Source organism: Branchiostoma belcheri, unplaced genomic scaffold (genome assembly GCF_001625305.1).
Source record: "Branchiostoma belcheri isolate BF01 breed outbred unplaced genomic scaffold, Haploidv18h27 scaffold55, whole genome shotgun sequence".
Classification (NCBI taxonomy): Eukaryota; Metazoa; Chordata; class Leptocardii; order Amphioxiformes; family Branchiostomatidae; genus Branchiostoma; species Branchiostoma belcheri.
Genome location: NW_017804187.1, coordinates 129627 through 150982, shown reverse-complemented (window position 1 = coordinate 150982; position 21356 = coordinate 129627). Strand labels below are relative to the sequence as shown.

The 21356-nt window shown below is 42.1% G+C and overlaps 4 protein-coding genes across 13 annotated transcripts in view; 3 read left to right on the top strand and 1 right to left on the bottom strand.

Moving 5' to 3' along the window:
- The window catches only part of LOC109481380, a 7318-nt gene extending 5348 nt beyond the window's left edge, over positions 1-1970 (top strand). The window contains exons 2-3 of the mRNA XM_019783933.1: positions 529-732; positions 1177-1970. Coding sequence (XP_019639492.1) covers positions 529-732; positions 1177-1508 — 536 coding nt within the window. The 3' untranslated portion in view covers positions 1509-1970. The remainder of the gene's footprint in view (positions 1-528; positions 733-1176) is intronic.
- A 1376-nt stretch (positions 1971-3346) lies between these two features.
- On the top strand, positions 3347-12347 carry LOC109481386 (ubiquitin-conjugating enzyme E2-17 kDa-like). Of its 2 annotated transcripts, none has more exons than XM_019783944.1 (6): positions 3347-3485; positions 8292-8358; positions 8818-8849; positions 9310-9387; positions 9644-9794; positions 10617-12347. In XM_019783944.1, the coding sequence occupies exons 1-6, from the start codon at positions 3462-3464 to the stop codon at positions 10754-10756; spliced, it is 492 nt and encodes a 163-aa protein (XP_019639503.1). In that variant the 5' UTR covers positions 3347-3461; the 3' UTR covers positions 10757-12347. The 2 variants fall into 2 exon arrangements, with proteins under 2 accessions (XP_019639503.1, XP_019639504.1); XM_019783945.1 differs by having other exon boundaries at positions 3352-3485; positions 9644-9749.
- A 1061-nt stretch (positions 12348-13408) lies between these two features.
- LOC109481374 overlaps positions 13409-21356 on the top strand; it is a 9489-nt gene continuing 1541 nt past the window's right edge. The window contains exons 1-6 of one of the 4 annotated variants that reach the window (XR_002140894.1): positions 13409-13620; positions 14276-14597; positions 14908-15037; positions 15706-15918; positions 16336-16474; positions 16757-17885. Coding sequence is in view for 3 of the 4 variants with exons in the window: in XM_019783929.1 (XP_019639488.1) it covers positions 14526-14597; positions 14908-15037; positions 15706-15918; positions 16336-16474; positions 16757-16985 (783 nt within the window). In the remaining variant the exon portion in view is untranslated. Of the gene's footprint in view, positions 13621-14052; positions 14598-14907; positions 15038-15705; positions 15919-16335; positions 16475-16756; positions 17951-21356 lie in introns of those variants that run through there. The other 3 variants (XM_019783929.1, XM_019783927.1, XM_019783928.1) reach the window with 3 other exon arrangements.
- Positions 19663-21356, bottom strand: part of LOC109481358 (alpha-N-acetylneuraminide alpha-2,8-sialyltransferase-like) — a 12864-nt gene continuing 11170 nt past the window's right edge. For all 6 annotated transcript variants that reach the window (XM_019783904.1, XM_019783905.1, XM_019783906.1 and 3 more), the window contains 2 exons: positions 21001-21119; positions 19663-20471 (listed from right to left, as the gene is read on the bottom strand). In XM_019783904.1, coding sequence (XP_019639463.1) covers positions 20340-20471; positions 21001-21119 — 251 coding nt within the window. In that variant the 3' untranslated portion in view covers positions 19663-20339. The remainder of the gene's footprint in view (positions 20472-21000; positions 21120-21356) is intronic.

The following is a 21356-nucleotide window of genomic DNA, read 5'->3' as shown; positions in this document are numbered from 1 at the left end:
CGTGTACTCTCTAGGGGACCAACTCTCCTGGCATGTTATCCCTCTATTTAGCCGGTTTCTACTCTTTCCATCCAGCCGCCTCCCGAAGCCTGGTAGAGGCTAACGTTCCCGTAATCTCCAGGCAGATCCCTTTCGGTGGCAAGATTTAGTACTCATTAGCCAGAGGAGTTTGTACGGCCACCGAATTGATACTCCTATGGCTAATGGATACTGCCTTGCCACCGTATGATCTGCTTGGAGATTAGCGTTCCCGTAGGTTTTTTCCAGCCGGACGGAAACGTAAATATGTTCTCCCACCTGCTGCGTCACGGGGGGCAGGGTAAACAGTCCGGGGAACCGAAACTACAATCTCCCAAATCTCCAAGCAGATTCGGTGGGGACTTTATATTGGACGCCTGTATCCATGTGTGGCGGGCAATATTAAGTCCCCTTGCCCCACTAAAAACACTACCTTGATTTTTCATGGATGTAATAAGAAATCTCATGCCCGAGCTATAAAATTTAATGACGATCTGGCATGTCCCACAGGTACGAGGAACGCTGCATGCGGGCTGAACTACCGGCCCTGCAGTTCGCCGGGCGGCCGCACGGTGGTGTGCGTGCACGTGCAGTACGTGTGTGACGGCACGGCGGACTGTCCCAATGCTGAGGACGAGCAGGGGTGCACAGCCGACAGACAGACCACGCCGCAGTACGACCATAGCGACGGCTGCCCACCATCCAGCCAAGCAGGTAGGGGACGGATAGGGTCTTTTTTAAATATCAAGTCATTATTGGTATTTAAAAGTCTAGATGTTAGACTCGTTATATAGTACCGAATTATCGATTTGCTGTGAATTCCATCCAATGATCCATTACAATTGTTGGGCAGTAAAGTAGTGGAAGTTAGGTAACGCCCTTATTGTTGTATTATTGTCGACTGCAGTAAAGTAAAGTAGATAACCCCGTTTCCCCTTCCATCCTTTCCCAGTACTGCAGTATCCATTGTTGCATTATTGTGTGAAGTTCAGATAACCCATTCAATTTTTCCCCTCCTCTCTCTGATCCTCTCTCACAGTGAGTCTCCCTCCCGAACTGGGCAATCGCAACCATCAACTTCCTGGGTTTCCCCGTCATTATTGTTGTATTATTGTTGTGTTATTGTTGTATTACTGTTGTATTATGGTTGTATTACAGTCTCCCTGCCAAACTGGGCGATCGCCACCATCAACTTCCTGGGCTTCCCCGTGACTGTCGTCTGCATCCTCTTCCTCAAGTGGCTCTTCTGTCTGGGCAGAAAAAAGGCGGGAAAAACCGCGTCGCCATGGTGCAGTTGCTGTGGCAACGAGCCCGACGCAGACGACGCCTCGCCCGTTGCCATAGAGACGGGGAACGCGGTACTCGCCGCCTCGCCGGAAGTGGTGGGCTACCGGCCCGGAAATGGCGTCACGAACTTGGCGGCGCAACCTGACCCTCCCCCGGATTACAACACAGTGGTTTCGCCCACAGAACCCGCGCAAACGTCATAGCAATAAACTATAGATAGATAAATAGTGTGTAATCATTCTCCAAGCAGATGTAGGGTGGAAGTTGGCTGGGGGTCTATGACAACCACCACCAGACCACGGAGGTTATTTGTCTTTTAAACTCCTTGACCACCCCCATAAAACTTCCACCCAACATCTGCTTGGAGATACTCTGTCTGTACGATATAAAAAAAAAACACTTATATATACATCAGTATTTGCCTAACTATATAGATATAGATTTGTATACCAGGCATAAGTAACATAGCTAATAACGTTGCAGACGTGAATCCAAAAAACGCATGTTCATTTATTTTTGTTCAGTAAGTCCGTGAAGCTAGTACAAAATGCAGTAACTACTAACTGTCACCCGATAATGGCAGGTACGCTGACGATGCGTTCTTCGTTTTACACCCACAAGTTAATTCTAGAATGATAGATCGTAACTTTGTCCTAACAAAAATAAACAGCTTGTTCAAAGAAACGTCTTATGCTGTCTCTCATCGTCATTGGCTTGTCTCATGTAGTGTGTGTGCATGTTTGCCGGTGTGTATGTTCGTGTACTTGCATTTGTTTGTTTGTTTGTTTGTTTGTTTGTTTGTGAGCACGTGTTTCTGTGATTCCCAGTGCAGAGTGAATAGGGCACGGGTCTAAGGTGATATGAGCTGTGCTCGGTCATGGAGACAGGAACTTCTGGAGACATCATACAACATGGAAGATTGAGGTTTTATTGAGGTTTATTGAGGAAAAGCTCTCCTTTAGGTGCCCACCCGAGGGTGGCAGCTGCTAGTATTCTTCCAGGAGAGGGAACATACATGTAAGACATAACAATACATCACGTACAATTACATATACATTTACATTAGTATTTTAAAAGAAAAGAAAAGAACTGGGCGATCGAACATCCCATGGATGAACTGAACCGAACCGACCTGTTGCGTTGCGATGTTAGCCTGGGTACCATCCTATGTGTATGCCGGGGCTCCCATACTCGCTCCCTAAGAAATATTTTTACTATTTTTTTAGGGGGAGCGAGTATGGGAGCCCCGGCATACACATAGGATGGTACCCAGGCTATTACGATGTCGGCCATGGCCTGAATCATATTTTTCACGTTCCTCAATAGTGGCATTATTAGTCATACCATTTCTTGTCAACTATACATCATCATATATTATATATCATAGCAACCCTGGCTTGCTTGACTTATGTCGGTTGCCTTTCTTCCTAACTGAACCACCACGGCAATCTATTGCATAATGCAATGATATTATATAATATCATAAGATATATTATATTATCATGCGATATACAAATCTAGGACGTTGACATATGATATTACATAACATCATATAATCAAGTGCATTATCCGATTGCGTCATACCTCAAGCGTTAGATTTCCCGCCATATTTCCAAAGTGGGGGCATTAGAACGTAAAACTAGCCGAAATTAATAATGGGTTTGTAGAATTTTGAAACACAGTATGACGCATTTGTATAAATAATTTTATAGCTTATGTTATTGCCACAAAAATATGCCGGGTTTGAATATGAGTACAATCTTTATTTTTCATCATGCTAAACTAAGCTGAAAATGTGCCGTCGCCCTCTCCATGACGAATCCAGTTACGTCATCCAAGGATGGGTTCCCGAGTTCAAAGTTTATCCTTTGTGCAAAGTAGTTCTTCTAACACTTTTTGTCGTAAAATCAACAAAACGGACGTTATTTTATTCCATAGTTATATTTTTGTAAATATTTATGTTTTTGCAACGTAATTCACGTAGTTTTATAGTTCTATGGTTGAGAAATTATTTGGCGGAGGACTACACAGTGACGTTATCGTGACTCAGCGCGGAAGGAGAGAGCGGCAAACAGACCGTCGGCCATCTTTACCGAAGAAATACGTGAACTCTTCCTTGTTCGTTTATTTAGTTTTCCCCTATAAATCCCACATCTATGGCACTGAAGAGAATCACGAAGGTAAGATCTAGTTTTGTTACGAGTTTGGAGGCACTAACGGGCTCTTTAACGGCCTTTTCTTCCGTTTTTACCCCGCCAGGTTTTCCGTGTTGCACTGCCGGCATTTTTCTGGGATGAATATTTTTCGCGCGCCAGTCAGCAAAACCAGAAACTACCGTCAGAAAATCCCCCTAAAACACACTTCCTCTTCACACCGCTTCCTGCCAAAACATCAACCAGGTACAGAAATCTCAGAAAAACCCGCTCCGGTGGCATACAAGGCCATGTTTTGTACAAAACATCAGAGTTTTCTGGCCCGAATTCGGGTAGGCATGGCGAGTAACCTTTGACTCACGTTACGTACGTTAAATATAGAACACAAGGACTTCAGCACGACCGGTTTTAGCTGGTCAATTCCGCCTCAAAACAGCCAAAAAATCCTCAGATCTTCGTTTTAAAGACTGTCTCAGTGTTCTGATGTAGACAGGAGGTTACGTACATCCGTTTTGAGCTGTCCAAACCCATATAAAAGGCCGGCAGTTACATAAATGTTGTTTACAGGATGGAGGATGACATTTTATATTATGTTAGCGGAAAGACATGAGACTAGGAAAGGATGTCCGACAAGACATATTAAATAAAACTCTCCTGTTAAACAAGCAAAATTACGGGGAGTAAAATAATAAAACTGAAAAACAAGTTTGGGCATGAGTTCACACGTGTTTTGAGTTCAGGCATGAAACTGAAAGTGGTTTGAAAGTGAAAGTCATCTGGAAAAATATCTTGAGAAAAACAGAAAACAGCAGAACACTGTGGACTTCACAGAAAACACGTTTTACATCAAGAGCAAAAGACAAATACAGGGCTCGAAATTAACATTGTCCCAGTGTCAAATGACACTAAATTTTCAGCTTGGGACAATTCAAATTACGTTTCGGGACAATTTTGGGGCAATTGGAAAATTCTAAGACCATCCACGTCATTTGGGAACGCGATCCATCCATCCTGCTGCAGACTGCTGGCAGCCTACAAATACTCTGACAAACATTTAAATTTGACCAATCAGGGATTCCAAATATCAGGGACGGTGCCATGCCCATGATATTATCATGTATTTCCCAACATTTACTAATAAAGTGGACTTCAAGTTGTACAAATTCAGTTGTTGTTTTCTTATTTTTGTCATCAACTTATTTCCTGAAAAGCAGGCTGGGACAGTCCATCTTCAGTTCGGGACAATTGAAATCTATGTTCGGGACAATTCTGGGACAATAGTGAAAAAAGTTAATTTCGAGGCCTGAAATATCTCTGAGAATGCATAACATCAAAATAAGTATCAGGGAATATAGAAATTTTACAACAACACAGAAAATTATACTCTGAAAATACAAATTGAACTTGAAATGTAGCACTTCCAGTGCCATGCCCTTAAATTTCAACTTAAAGAAAATGATTCAAAATTTCAAGTGATGTCACAAAGTCATTGTCCTTTATGTATTGCATTTGTCCTTTATTGTCCTTGACGTAATGTCACAAAAAGAACACTAAAGGCATAGTAAAGCCATTGTGATCCTTCTGTAAATATAACCAAATCTGGAATTTTTTTTATTCAAAAGTCTAGCGTACTAACATTGTTACCATGACCACAATAGCCTACAAAAATGAGATGAAATCCTAACTTACTTTGTAACTAACCTGATATACATCAGTATTACTATAAATCTTCTTGTAGCTGGCTCAGAGCATTTGACTCTAACTTGTGGAAATTAAGAACATCAACTGAAAAAAATAAACAACCACTATTAGTCAATTTCTTTGCTTATTACACTGAATATTCTGTATCTAACCTAGCAAGAAGGAGCTTGTTTACCATGTATTTACTTGTTAAGGTAGAGTAGGATTCAAACCTAAAGCCTCATCAGCCACAAGTGGGGTAGTAGAGGGTGAATGTTAATGTTTAAAATGTTTAGAAACGTACAGGACTGGAGAAATTATTGCCCATTAACATTTCTCCCACTCACAGTCTGATAGAGATGTACAGAGAATCAGATGTACAGAGTACTACAGAAAAATGTCCAGTGTAATGAAAATGTAAAACACCAGATATAATACTAGATCGTTTTGTCAGTGCCCCCTCCCCCTTCTCAGTTTGGCCGTTGTTTACTTCTCAAGTGATACTTGTTTCATGTCAAGTTTTCACATCATATCTGTAAGTAAGAAGAAAATGCAACAAATACAATTGAATTTAACAACAAAACAAACATTTTTGCTTGTCATGAATGATTATATAAGTGTACTACGCAGTGCAGGAAGGTGTTCTCTGAAAACAGGAAGTGACGCATATTTCATATCAGGTTTTCACATCATATTTGTAAGTAAGAAGAAAATGTAACAAACACAATCAAATTTAACACCAAAGTAGACATCAGATTGATGTTGTTTAACGTTTTTGCTTGTCATTACAAAGCGTATTGCCCAGTGCAGGAAGGTGTTCTCTGAAAACAGGACTTGACGCTTGTTTCATATCAAGTTTTCACATCATATTTGTAAGTAAGAAGAAAATGCAACCAACACAACCAAATTTAACAACAAAACAAATGTTTTTGCTTGTCATGAATGATTATAAAGCATACTGCGCAGTGCAGGAAGGAGTTCTCTGAAAACAGGAAGTGACGCTGATGTAGTGGGTGTAGTGAGCTCAGGTTGTGTGAGATCAGGTTTAGCCTTGGGGCAGGTACATGTGATTGTACAGTACAACAGTTTACTGTCTAGTTGTACAGTACAGGAAGCAGGTCTGGTGTATTTACAATAGGAGATACTCAGGGCTTGAAACTCATGTTTGGGAATAGTTGCACTGGTGCATCCAACTTCAACCTCTCAATCCAACCTCTCAATCCAACCTCTTCTTCTGAGCTTGATTCTGAAATAGAAGCTAACTTCAAAATCTTAAACAAGTACTACAACAAAGATTCTATTATTTTTCTGACACTTGGATGCCAAGAATATCCTGTATACACATACACTGTATACATTTTAATCTGTACAAAAACACATACAGGAATATTTGGGTGCACCAGTGAATCCATAGAAAAAATGGGTGCACAGCTCAAATTTTGGGTGCACTAAGGTGCACATGCACCCAGTATTTTGAGCCCTGTCTTTACCTAAACCTAAGACTGCACCTGTAAGTTAATTTGCATACTGATATCGGGCATCAGGAGGTAAGTCATCACCAATATGCTAATGACCTGTCATGTGACGATGAAGGATGAGGTCTAAAATTAGACAAATGTTTTGGTCCTTTTTTTCCATCAACATAGTACTATAGCGATGCTGCAAGTCTTGTATAACATTCAAATATCATTCTGCATCTTTCATGATGTAAGATTTAAGCTTTAATAGTGCTTTTTAATAATTCAGACGGCAGCTGTCATCTCTGTGAAGCCATTCCTTTATTGATTTTGAAGGTTGTCCTGTGCCATGCCGTGGTCGTGGTGTGTTTCATACAACATATTGTTCTGGGTCACGCTTATGTTAGGCCTAGGAAAAAATGTTGTGTTTCCTGACTATTCTGACTAAAGCAATCTCTATGATATTGACACATACTGCCTCAAATATGCACATTTGAACCAGTATTTGATACATTGGGCATTTTAAACTGCAGACACAAACCCCGAGAAGAGTCTGGTGGTACCCTAAAATCATCTCTGGATCCTTCCAGTAACTGTTTTTCGTCACAATTTTAGGAATTTCTGCTTCTTGTATGTCTATATACATTTGGGATAGTGTTGTTTCAACTTAGTATGTACACAAGTGACTAGAATATTACCTTTGAAAAAAAACTGGTTTCCAAGCCCTAAAATCTGAATTGGATGCGTTTAAAAAACGTACTGGTAGTAATTGAGAACCAATAAATCCCATTGCTGCTGCCATATTGTGCAGAGCTGTGTGTATTTTTAGCTCAGGAGTCACACTGTTCCATGTTGGGTCTCTGCCCCTTTTTGCCCACTTCCACCTAACCATGCATCATCAAGCTAAACATAGCTGCACATTCGTAACCCCTGACAAGCCTGAACATAGCACCACATTTGGATACAGTGTTTAAGTCATTTTGTGTGACATCTTAATTTCCAAAACATCATTTACAACACATTTCAGAAACAATTTCAGCATAAACATAGCTGCACATTCGTAACCACTGATACCGGTAAGCCTAAACGTAGCCCCACATTCGTGTACAGTGTGTGAGTCAGGGGTGCATTTTTGTGTGTGTGCCAGCCATGTCTGGCTGGAGGGAGTTTCCTGTCTAGAGTAGGGCAGAGCCAACAGACTCAACTTCAACACTGGGCTATTTCAGATGTTAGGTTCCAACATTGAGCTATTTCAGACCAGCGAGTTCAACTTCACATGGCCTCGCTAGCTACAGGAGCGAAATGTGTGTCAATCCAGCAATCCAGGGCATTTAAGGACATTTTCTTTGCATCATCTATATCTTAATTATCCCAGCACATCGGCAGAACGTACTGTGCCTGTGTGAAACCCATTTTTCACGGTTTTCGTTGGATTTTTGGTCAACGTTGAATCAGAATTTTGCCTGTTGCAGACGATATTTTCTCCAACATAGCATTTGGAAACTGCAGATGGGATGTTAACCCTATATGCCCAAATACGACCTTATATGAGACGTTCTGCCGAGGTGCTATGTACAATACACTACAGGTTTCGCGCAGGTGCAGTACGTTCTGCCAACAAGCTAGTTCTCCCATATATAATAGTCCATATAATAACCATGTTTCCTTTTTTTCACCCCCCCTCTGCCCCCCCCAGGAGTTGCAGGACCTGGGTCGGGACCCCCCCGCACAGTGTTCCGCTGGACCAGTAGCAGGGGAGGACTGTAAGTTTTACACGGTTGCAAACACACACAAGCATTTTCAAACATAATGATTCAAACACCTGCATGCGTGTGTCAAACATTCATTTTCAAATGCATGCATATGTTTTCAAACACACATATTCAAAACATGTTGCCAAACGCTTGCACACACTTTCAAACACTAAGGCTACAAATATTAGATAGGCAGCAAACAAGGCAAATGCAGATGGCAGACTTCACCCCCTTATTTCTACCACCTCAGACCCACAGACAAAGCTAGCAGTATGGAGGATGTGTGACATTCTGTCTACTGGGAATTGCACAAACACACATTTTTTTCTTCACCATTTTGTGCACTGTTTTCTTCTGGAACTCTACTAAAATTCTACTTTCATAAGTCTCAATAATCAAGACTGTTGTGATCTTGAAGTTCAAATTCCAACTGGTCTTTATGTTTTTTATGTTTTCCTCTCTCCACAGTATTTCACTGGCAGGCAACGATCATGGGCCCGGTAAGTGAACAGTTCTGGTATGAAATAACTCATGAATGAAACCATACATAACGCTTACTTTGGGTTGGGAAAGCCTTGCAAATTTTAATGGTAAATGTACTGTGCCGGAAACCTTTCAATGCTGAACGTTTTGTGTCTGTTTAAAATTAAAACTTTACATCCAACACAAAGAAGTTCTCTCACCTAGAGCTTTCGACCAGTCACTCTGGTCTTCCTCAGTAGACTGACCCAGTGAGGCTTGTCACGTGGCTTCTTTGAAGTGTGACGTCAACACTGGGTCAGAGGTATCTGGTAGCCGATGTTGGCCCTCGTCGCGGTTAAGTGAAGGGTGATGGGCCCTGATGTATATAGCTTCCTTCACCCCCCTCACAAAGTAGTCTTTTGTTTCTGAACTACTGTTAGTTACTGTATCAATCTGAATTATTACTAATCTGACTTATTTTTGTCCCAATGCTGACAGGCGGACAGCCCCTACCAAGGCGGAGTGTTCTTTTTGAACATCCACTTCCCCACAGACTACCCCTTCAAACCACCCAAGGTAAGAGTAAGGGTCTAGATGGGGTTTTGAGGATGCACGATTAACAGCCATTTTCAATGTCATGAATTTTATCCTCTGATGATACCCATAGTTATGTCTTGTATAGTAGTGCAAGGTACCAGGCGAAAAGAATTTAGAACTGTATATAGAACTTTATTTGACACAACAAAAGTATGGCAACTATCAGAGGCCTTTAACTACATATAGACATACAGGTATATATATAATAAGGCGTATTTCTCTCTCCCTTTTGCAGGTGCAATTCACAACAAAAATCTACCACCCCAACATTAATAGTAACGGCAGCATCTGTCTAGACATCTTGAGGTCACAGTGGTCACCAGCCCTCACAATATCAAAAGGTAAGGTCACAGGTCATAGGTCACCAGCCCTCACAATATCAAAAGGTAAGGTCACAGGTCATAGGTCACCAGCCCACAATATCAAAGTCACCGGCCATGTCAAACGAAAGATCTGAAAGCAGTAAATTCTACATCAGGAAAACCCATAAAGAAGTGCAGTCATAGTTGTACTAGAGAAAGTTTTTTTCAGTTTCATGCTCTTGTTTGTTTATTAGTTTTGCTGTCGACTGATGTTAATTTCCTGGCAGTGTTGACTGATGTTTGTTTGTTTATTAGTTTTGCTGTCGATCGGCTCGCTGTTGACTGATGTTTGTTTGTTTATTAGTTTTGCTGTCGATCGGCTCGCTGTTGACTGATGTTTGTTTATTTCCTGGCAGTGTTGACTGATGTTTGTTTGTTTGTTTATTAGTTTTGCTGTCGACTGATGTTAATTTCCTGGCAGTGTTGACTGATGTTTGTTTGTTTATTAGTTTTGCTGTCGATCTGCTCGCTGTTGACTGATGATTGTTTGTTTGTTTATTAGTTTTGCTGTCGATCTGCTCTCTGTTGACTGATGTTTGTTTGTTTGTTTATTTAGTTTTGCTGTCGATCTGCTCGCTGTTAACTGATGTTTGTTTATTTCCTGGCAGTGTTGACTGATTGTTTGTTTGTTTATTAGTTTTGCTGTCGACTGATGTTAATTTCCTGGCAGTGTTGACTGATGTTTGTTTGTTTATTAGTTTTGCTGTCGATCTGCTCGCTGTTGACTGATGTTTGTTTGTTTGTTTATTAGTTCTGCTGTCGATCTGCTCGCTGTTGACTGATGTTTGTTTATTTCCTGGCAGTGTTGAATGATGTTTGTTTGTTTGTTTGTTTATTTCCCGGCAGTTCTGCTGTCGATCTGCTCGCTGTTGACCGACCCGAACCCAGACGACCCGCTGGTCCCGGATATCGCCCGGATTTACAAAACGGACAAGAAGAAATACAACGAACAAGCCAAGGAGTGGACCAACAAATACGCCATGTAACGCCGTCACTGGGCCTGCCGTCACCACACTGCAGCCCCCCCTCCACACCCTCAGCAGCCCCCCATTCACACCCACAAACCCCCAGGTCTCTGTAAGCACCCTGACGCGCTGGCCTGTTGAGTGTCCTTTTTGTATCTTCAGTCAAACCACATTTGTGTAAGGCATAAGAAAAAAAGTCCTTTTCAGTCCTGAAAAATGTGTGTAATTTTTTTAGGACTGAAACAGGAAACGCAACATTTTTTCCTAGGCCTTCGAACTACCTGGTCAATATTATACACAGTTAAACCTGACCAGTTCTGTATATGGACCACCTGGCCATATTATAGTTATACACAGTCAAAACTTGTACTAGTGACCACCTCTGTATAAGGACCATCGATACACAGTCAAAGCTGTACTACATAGTGACCACCTCTGTATAAGGACCATCGATATTCTAGTACAGTCAAACCTGCACAGTGACCACCTCTATATAAAGACCGATGTTTTGGTGATTCCCATTGACACAAGCACAAAAACCCTGTCTATAGTGACCAGTGGTCCACATAAACCTAATATTGAACTTCTTGGGCAGTTTTGGACAGAATCCCCGTCCAGTTTTTGGACTCATGAAAAATACCATCTTTCTTCCAAATATGGTCCCAAACTGGCTCTCAGTCAATCAGAGGCCTGTGAGGTACTGTCCGCTTAATATTCATGAGCTGGGTCTGCTCTGATTGGCTGGAGACTATAACACACCAAATAAGGCAGGTTTGCAAATATATTTACAACTTGAAGGTGCAAAGAAGGCCCAACAGAAAGCCAGAGTGTCAGTCTCCCCTCCCTTCCCCAACTCTTTCTCTTTCCTCATTGTAAATTACGAACTATGTGTCCCCACCCCTTTTTGTTAGATGGTATCACCCAAATGTCTCGATGTATTCGTTTTAAATTAAAGCTCGTTATGTATGTGGGTAATTGATTAGGGAGGGGGTGCAAACAGTACGTAACGTTTCGGTCAAATATGTTTGTATTTAAAGTATTTAAATCCTTCCCGAAGCTCAGAGAAATTTTAAGTGTTTCGTTGAAAGTTGTTCATGCATGCCTACAGAGGTTAGTTTGTCTGGCTTGTGAGAGGTGGGGTCAGGGTTTGGGGGTCAGAGGTCAGGGATGGGGGGGGCCAGAGGTCAGGGGTCGGGCTGCAGTGTGCAGACACAGCTAAGGGGAATCAAAGTGGTGGGGGAGGGGGGCGAAATGGACTAGCATACGGGGAAATGCCAGCGACAAAGGGGGGGTGGGGGCGCTTTAGCAGGGGGATATTTCCGGGTGGATTTTTTCACACTCAATAATTTTGCTGCCATCTTAGCCGCTGTGTTGATCGTCGGGCTTTTTCACCATCTGCAAGTACGGGCCGCGTGCCGTTTGTATATTCTTCTATCTCCACTGGGGTCTGCCTGTAAGGGTACATACAGTAGGGCGGGATGTTATTAAACGATGTGCGATGTTTTAATTAATTAAAAGCTCTTTTGTTTGTCATGTGGAGAGACAGTACTTATAAATGTCGACTGTACAGCTCACCAAGGTTCTGTTTGTAACCACTTCTTCAGTAATCAGACGTCACCAGAAATAAAAAACAAAAAACAGAAGAAACTGTCAAAGTGTCTGTTGTTTTACATGTAACGGTTACTTATGTAAGAGTTTCTATGGTTTTCACCATGGCATGTGTTGTAAGGCCAGTTGGATTTCCCTTTTCTTGGATTTTTGCAGAAAATTTGGAGTTTTGTTCTTAATTTAAAGAAGCAATTGTCAAAAAAGACACTAGGAAGACAAACCGGTTGAGAGTCGTCACACGTCTCCAAGAACCAAGAATTTGAATTGGTGACAACTAAAGCTGATTTTGTTCTCTTTACCCAAAGACCTACACAAGACTTTGCCCACTCACAATGGGAAGGACCCAGAATGTTTTCAATTAATAAGTGTGGTGGGTTCTAAGTTACACCTTTGAGTCTGCCAAAGGATGGAAAGAAAAAGATGAATGAATGCAGAGACCTTTATTACTTGGTGAAACAACCACAGGTCTTGACTCCACACCCCTCCCCTTGCACACATAAATTTATGTGACATTCATTCAAGTCCAGGGTGAAAGTTTGACAGGACTGATAAATTGGAAATGACCCAGACAGTTCTGAGTACATTGTAGCACACACCTGGTGAGATAGATAAAGAGAACAAGCTTGGCCCCAACATCTGCTTTGGTATCACCTGGATACTTCATTATGTCCATTAGCTGACATTACAGCAGTGCTTTTGTGAGCAACTAATCTTCATGGACATTGGTACATACAAACATACGACACACAGATTACATACAAATCACTACGGTTAATATTTACAGACAATGCCCATATTGTTCACGCAGGTGTTCAATTATATCATAGAGGTAGAATGGGAGAACCTCCTTGGTTGTATCTAGCGCCTGTGGGCATGTGTGTATTCATGCAGCCGTGGCAGTGCATGAAGCAATTATTGTGAAAAAAACAACAAACAGGAATCCTAGGTACACTTTAACCTTTGCATAAATTGTTAAAAAGTTAAAAAAACTACTCCCCGGCATTCAATGGTTTCGTCCGCACCCCTCGTGAGCTCACGTGCACGTGACCACCTGGTGACCTTTAACCCGCAGGTGGTCGGAAAACTTCAAGCAGAAGTTTCTAAAGTAAAATTTCCGCGTCCGGAAAATTCCGGCGTCGCCAGCCTTTCCGGATCCCAAGGTTATTTCGGACAGGACAGGTTAACGGGGTTCTTACGTCACGGCGGTCAGATGAAAGGGCGCAGGTGAGCAGGTAAGGTAAATTCTCACCTGTGGGAACTACCCGGAAGTCGTGCAGGTAAGTTACCTGTGATCACCGCCGTCACACACCTGGAAAGTGGACATGCCTACTCTCCAAGCAGAGGTTGGGGGGAATGATCGTTAGCTTTTTATATATGCCTATAGCCGTTCTTTTGTCGCTAATCCCACCAACCTTCGGTGGCTGCCGACCTTCTCTGGCTAATGGATACTGTCTTGCCACCGAAAGACATGCCAGCGACCGACCGACTCGGGTGGGCGGGTTTCGTTAGCCTCTACCAGGCTTCGGGAGTCAGCTGGAAAGAGTAGAAATTGGTCAAACAGACAGATACCATGCCGAGGGAGTTGGAGAGTACAGTTTGCCGCACCCGAGATAGCGGACCAACTCCTCTGACATGTTAACTCTCTACATAAATAATTACTTTTTACGATCTCCCACCCCGCATCTGTTTGGAGATAACAGCCTTCCTGTTATCACTGAGAGCTCAAAGTTCTGGTGCGATGCTGACGTCACAACGCCCAGGCCCGGCCGGGTATTAGGTGTGAAGGGATAAACAAATACTTCATATCAAGAATATAAATATACACAAATAGTGCTCATTACTAGTTTTCTTTCCAACTTTTTTATGCGTTATGTTGCCTTTTTATCATACTTATCGTTAGGAATTGTGACTTCAGCATTACTTCCTTTGCAGCTTTGATCCAGACGCGTCCGTCTAACAACACAGCCAGGAGGTCACAGATAGAACAGCGGAACGGACGGGCTGCGGTAACCTTGATCCCAGGTTGACCTTGGGCCTGAGCCCCGGACTGACCTTGGGCCCAAGACTGACCTTGAGCCCCGGGCTGACCTTGAGCTCCAGGCTGACCTTTAGCACCAGGTTGATCTTGAGCACCTGACTGACCTTGACCTCAGGCTGACCTTGACCCCATGCCCCCCGGAAGATGGGGATTCTGTGCTGCTGTTTCGGCGCGGAGGCTGAGGCCGAGGGAGAGGGGAGAGCGGCGGCGAACGAGGTATCTAAGTTAACTTTTTTTGCGGCTACTGCTTGCCTGATAAACAATCGTTAGTTCAAGAGGTGTTTGACAGAGAAAACACGATTTCTGTTAGTAAAAGATAGGAAGGACGGTGAAGGAAAAGGGAAGGAAGAAATAAAGGAAAAGTACCATACAGACATGGAATAACCTGACCCGCGTAAGGAAAATGAGAATTGAGACTTGTGAAAAGGGCAATCTACGTCCACCACACAAATCATAATCGACCGTGGGACGGGGGGCGATACAGACTTGATAATATATAGAAGTAACTTGACACCCCCCCCTGTAGAAAACCTCCCTACTTCGCCGCAAGGTCACGGAACCTCCGCTGTCACGTGGCGGAACCGGAAGTGACGCACAAGTGACGTCAGTAAGATTCATGAGTATTAAACGGGCCCGAAGCCGGGAGTCAGTCGCAGGTGAGACAATTCAGTTGTTACAGGCCGTGTTTGTTTGTTTGTTTGTTTGTTTGTGTGTGGCGATTGCTGGTTGACTGATTGGTGCATTGGTAGGTAGGTAGGTAGGTTGGTTGGTTGGTTGGTAGGTTGGTTGGCTGGTTGATTGATTAATTGATCAATTGATTTGTTTTCATGAGAGTTCATCTGTGTTGGTAGTAATCATAGTAAAACGTTGAACTTTAATCCAACACATAATTAACACAGAGATCAAAGTGATTGGAGGTTTTCAGTTTGTCCGTCTGTTAGTCAACAAGATAACTCAGGAACGGCTGGATGGGTTGGTTTCATACTTGGTGTGTTAACGTTGGGAGGGTGTGACGACAACTGGAAATGATGAGATTTTGGGCCCCCTAGTTCCTGACCTTGGAACTGCAGCGCAACTTCCGGTTTTGATATCTAGAGATGCTAGGGTCATGAATTTTGTTTGTTTGTGGCGATTGCTAGTTGACTGATGCGTCGGTTGATTGATTGTTTGATTGATTGATGGATTGATTGATTGATTGAGTGATTGGTTGATTGATTGATTGATTGATTGATTGATTGATTGATTGATTTGTTGGGTAGATAGCTCTTTCCTAGACCCTGGAATCTTTCCTGACTTTTTTTCTCCCCAATTCCCCACCGGACAGAATCTCCGACTCACGGACAACAAAACGTCCAGGTCTTCCGCGTGCAGGTGCCGCACCTAGACGAGATGTACAGCGACGCCTGTCAGCTGCTAGCGGAACTGCAGCAGGAGCACCAGAAGCTACAGGAAGGACTGAAGAGGTTCAAAGCGTTGTTTGGCTGCGATGAAGCCAAGACCCTTTCAGACTGCCTGGTAGAAATAAACAGCAGACAAAGTATGCAAAGTCTTCACTTATTTGCACATCAATCAAAAGTTTGTGCTTATAAACCTGCATTTTTCCTCTGGTCTCTCAGTCACTGGCGAAAGCTAGTGGATGCTACCTGAAACGTCTGACCGTTTCCAAAATCATATCCAGTTGCTTGAGATATTTACCTGGATGTCTAACATTCACCAAAGCAGACAAAGTACGCCAAAGCTAGCTGATCTTCAAAACATTACGGACGTTTTCAAAGACAATTTCAAACTCTAGAACAAATGGCACAGAGTATGACTAACGTAGACAAGCGCATGAACAATAGATCTGAGTAAAGTGAGGAAAATCGTGTTAAGTGCCTTCCCAATATGCAGGGCCTTGGTTCTTGGTTCCGAGGTTGGCGCCACATGACCCCACCTGTTGTTTCTCCGTCCATAGGCGGCACGACGTTCCACCTGATGTTCTCCAGCGCCCACAGCTTCTCCCTGTGTCCCGAGGGTGACGTTACCGCGCCCCAGGTCACACAGGCCGTGGCCGAGGTCGCCAATCTTAACCTGGCTCTGAAGGAGATCATTAGGTATGAACTTGGCCTTGGTACGATAGAGGCATCTGCATGATTTACCTTTCCGTCTCTGCCTTGTGTGTGGGTAAGGCCATCTCTGACTGCCTGGGTCTGCCAAGTCTGGGTAAGGGGGTGATGTCTGCCGTCTCTGGCTGCCTTCGGTGTGTATAAGGGGGTGAAGTCTGGGTAAGGGGGTGAAGTCTGCCATCTCTGACTGCCTTGTGTGTGTGTGTGTGTGTGTGTCAGTGAGGGGGTGAAGTCTGCCATCTCTGAGTGACTGCCTTTTCCTTTCCCAAGCCGAGCTCCGAGACTCCAGCTCAGCCTGCAAAGGATTGTGCGAGAGAAGGAGTCGGACCGGGAACTTGTGGAGCGGGAGCACTGCAACACCTGGGCAGACCGTCAGAGGGCGCTGCTGAACTTTGACAAGAACCTTGCCGTGTTCGAGCAGGGTGTGAGCCGGGTCGGGGAGATCCGCAGCCGGGCGGAGCAGGTTCTTACGGACGCCAAGGTCGCGGTGGACGGCTAAGAAGGTCACGTGAAGGGCGCGTGATCGTCACGTGAAGGGCGCGTGATCGCCTCGTGATTTAGTCATGTCATGCCAACGACATGATAATAATGATAACCTTTATTGCATATTCATGCTATAAATGCAAAGATGATCACATGTTATGTACAACGTGTAAAATTAAGAATAATGTTGCAACACTATACGATTGTGGAAATATATTTTGTAGATTAGTGATAGCTTCTTCACCCTTTTTATAACACACGGATGCAAAGCTATATAAAACTTCATCCATTACTTTATAATGACTAAACGTTGAATATCTGACTGGCTTCAACAAAGGAAGAAAATGTTGAAGAAGAGTTCAAACTAAGGTTTTAGGTTTTAAAGATGTTTCTCATTAAGAAAGAATTCTGTGTTAACTCATTATTTTGAGATATTACGAGAACCATTACGAATGTCTTATTAAGTGTACTCATTATTTTGAGACATTACAAGAACCATTAAGAATTTCTCATAAGTTATTCAATGTACATGTAAATGCTACCATTGTCTAAAAAGTATTAAGTGTTGTAATGAAATACACAATTCACCAAAAAGGATGCGATTTTAACCCGAATAAAACAATTTATTCATTCATTCATTCAACTTGTCTTCATTACCTTTTTTCTGGTTGATAAGTAATCTGCTCAGCCTGCCTTACTCTCTGGGTATAACCCTGAAATTTACATAAAATTGACTGTTGATACAATATGCAACCTCCTTTATGATAATAATATATATGTATGTATAATACAAGCCTAGTTTTGTTGTTGTATTTGAGTACTAGTATTAAACAGTTAAACCCAAAAACTTTGACACACCTCACATCACATTTGGTACTAGTACTCTTCACTGAAAAACACTGATAGAATTAGAAAGGTAACATTTGCAAAGCAAATGCATAATGTTCACCTTCTCATATGGTCTTCTCTGTTAATTCTTACTCAAATACATTCATATATATAGTCAGACAGGAGTATAAACATCTTGTAACCCAACACCAGTTACCATGGTGAGAGACGTCAACAAATCATGAGGTCATTGGCCAGGTCAGAGGTCAGTGTTTGGAATGGAAGCCCTGTGACTACTAAAAACTACATCCATGAAACAACAGACACGGTATATACGAAAATAGTTTCACCAGGTTGGTTAAGTATAAGATATAGGGGTAAGAGTATTTACCCTATATCCTATAGGTAACACAAAGTCAGCTTGCAACATTTCTCATGACTGTATGCATACATTATACATACATTGATGTAGATAATATTCAATTTACATCAAATAAGTCTATTTCCAGATTCTAGAGGCTAACATTCTTTCTTTCCACACTTCAAACTAATCTAACAACATATTTCTGATTTCTTTGACATGTACATTAAATATTTTATACAGACATCAATGTTAAAACTTTTGTTAAAACTTTGCAGCCCTGAATGCTGAATTTTAAGTACATGAAAACATTTACAGATGAAGCATGCAAATTTCTGGTATTTATTAATTGGGTGTAGAGGTTGGCATGTACATGTACAGTAAAAGTACATTTTATAACTTGAGTATCTATGCAAAAGTACATTTCCTAGTTTGGGCATGTACAGAAAAGTACATTAAATTTTCCTAATTTGGGCATGTACAGAAAAAGTACATTTCCTAATTTGGGCATGTACAGAAAAAGTACATTTCCTAATTTGGGCATGTACAGAAAAAGTACATTTTCCTAATTTGGGCATGTACAGAAAAAGTACATTTTCCTAATTTGGGCATGTACAGAAAAAGTACATTTCCTAATTTGGTAACATTTTCTAATTTGGGCATGTACAGAAAAGTACATTTCCTAATTTGGACTTGTACAGAAAAAGTACATTTCCTAATTTGGACTTGTACAGAAAAAGTACATTTCCTAATTTGGTAAGACATTTGCTCAGCAAACATGACTGCCATTCCAGGAACAGGTTTTGCAATTCCAGGAATATGTTTAGATATTTCTTCTGAAAAACATCATATTTACAACTTGTGAGGGTCCCTGGATTATTTCACATGATTTGTACCTGGCATAGTCCTCCTCTCATGATCAGTACATGCAGTTTATCTTCACTCTTTAGACTGTCTTTATAGAACAGTAAAATTCTTCCACATATAAGTTCATCTAACAATACTTAATCATCCATAGGCATAAAAACACATCTACACATAATCTGGCAATTAACTGGACTGTCTAAGTCCTCACATTTCATTTTCAGTAGTACTGAAATTCAATTTAAATGCTACATGTAGCCAGTTGAGATTTGTATGTACAACAATTTGTGTCACTGTGCACTGTAGACAGCGCAAAGTTAAACTCCTTAGGCCATGTTGACATGGATGCCATCCACGCGCACATGAATTTCCGGACGTTTTCAAAAAAAAAAAAAAGTTTTCAACCATACTGTAAATCGTACAAAACAGTTGCAAAATGAGCAAAAATATACCGTAAGTTACAAAAAAATAAGTAAAAACTATACCAATGTCGTAGAATGCCAAAATCAAACGAAAAAAGACAAAATTGTAAGGAAATGAACTTGAAGATTAGATTATTCGCCAAACTATATTATGTCCCATTCGTTCAACCCTCATGACCACGTAGATTTCATAATTAAAACAACTTTTTTTTTTGTCAAAACTTTTTTTTTTCGTCACGCGCGCATCAGTTTTGGGGCTCCCGGAGGATGTCATCCATATAATCAAATCAACATGGCCTTACTAAAAACACCTGAAGTAGCCACCCAGGTGTTCAGGTGGTTCTTGGCACAGCATCTTGTCTTCACTCCTGAAGATTTCCTACCATTGCACATAGTGAATCTCAAGCAGTTGGCATGTATTAAGATCTCTCCAAGTGCATGGATCTTAAAAGTTTGCTGGCATGTCTCGAGGTGGATCTTTGTCCTGCTGGCATTTTTTTTTACACAATATTTGCAAATAATTTGATGTCTTAATCAGGTCACAGACCCTTGACTTTTTTTGCCCTGCGGTGGCGAAGTTAATTTCACATTCTGAAGAAGTTAAACTGTTCTTCAACTCAAAATTTGACTCACCGGAATTTTCAACCGAATCACTCAGTCTTGCTTCCACATTCGTTGCGTTTCGCTGCGGTGTGATCATGTGATGTGTTGCATAAGAAATACCCCCATATACAGGGTGCTATATGGGTGGTACTGTAAGTGCAACCCATATAAAAGTATATATGTGATCCGCAGAACAAGAATTAAAACGTTTGCTGGCACGTCTCCTGGTGAATCTCAAGGTGGATTTTAAGGTGGATTTGAAGAAGTTTCCTGGAGCATCTCCAGGTGATTCTTAAGACATTTGCTGGCAAGTCTCCAGGTGGATCTTAAGAACGCCTCTTCTGTGCAGTTCCACCAACTTGAGAAACTCCTTGGGCAGGTTGTGCAGGAAGGCGGGGTCAAGGTTCGGGTTCATCTTCGTGTCCTGATTGGTCAGAAGAGATCATGTGTCAACCAATCACAACAGGGAATCACAGGTATCTGTGTCCTGATTGGTCAGATGAGATAAAACGTCAGCCAATCACAACAGGGAATCATAGGTATCTATGTTCTGATTGGTCAACCAATCACAACAGGGAATCACAGGTATCTACATGTATATGTCCTGATTGGTCAGAAGAGATCTTACCAACCAATTACAACAGAGAGTCGCAGGTACAGTATCTATGTTCTGATTGGTCAGAAGAGATCATGTGTCAACCAATCACATCAGGGAATCACAGGCAGCTACTGTAATTTACTTTATCAAACTCTCATGGTCTGAGAAAAATGGACATGTTCAGGGAACTATATATTCACAGTGGCGACAGGTGCAGGAAAAAGAAAGTCCAGGAATTATTTGTTAACTGTGCTGATAAGTTCACAGTACAAAAGTGACAGGGAAAATAGTGAACATAAAATAACAATGAAAAAATCAGAAATTATGTCCTGATTGGTGAGAAGAGAAGACTTACGGGCTTGTCGTAGTAGTGGTAGAGAAGTTTCTCTCCGGTATGGCTCACGTCGAAGGGCCAGAATCCAAACAGGTGAACCTCGTCACAAATCGTCATGGCGATGGTCGTCAGGTAGATACCTGCACAGGTGGGAACAGGGAATACCACAGGTGTGATACAGCACAGGTACAAGTCAGACACAGTGTTACAGTCACATGCACGCATGCACACACATCCACACAGACACGCACACACACAGCAGGGACACGCACACACACACACACACACATAATATTATACACTCCACATGCCCACACACACACACACACAGACAGACACACACACATGCACGCATGCACACAGACACACACACACAC

What these genes read in the sequence shown, in the direction of transcription:
- LOC109481386 (XM_019783944.1), top strand. Translation starts at nt 3,462, where the DNA reads ATGGCACTGAAGAGAATCACGAAG. An exon ending in AGGCAACGATCATGGGCCCG is followed by an intron (nt 8,850 to 9,309) that starts GTAAGTGAACAG and finishes CAATGCTGACAG; the next exon opens with GCGGACAGCCCCTACCAAGG. An exon ending in ACCCCTTCAAACCACCCAAG is followed by an intron (nt 9,388 to 9,643) that starts GTAAGAGTAAGG and finishes TCCCTTTTGCAG; the next exon opens with GTGCAATTCACAACAAAAAT.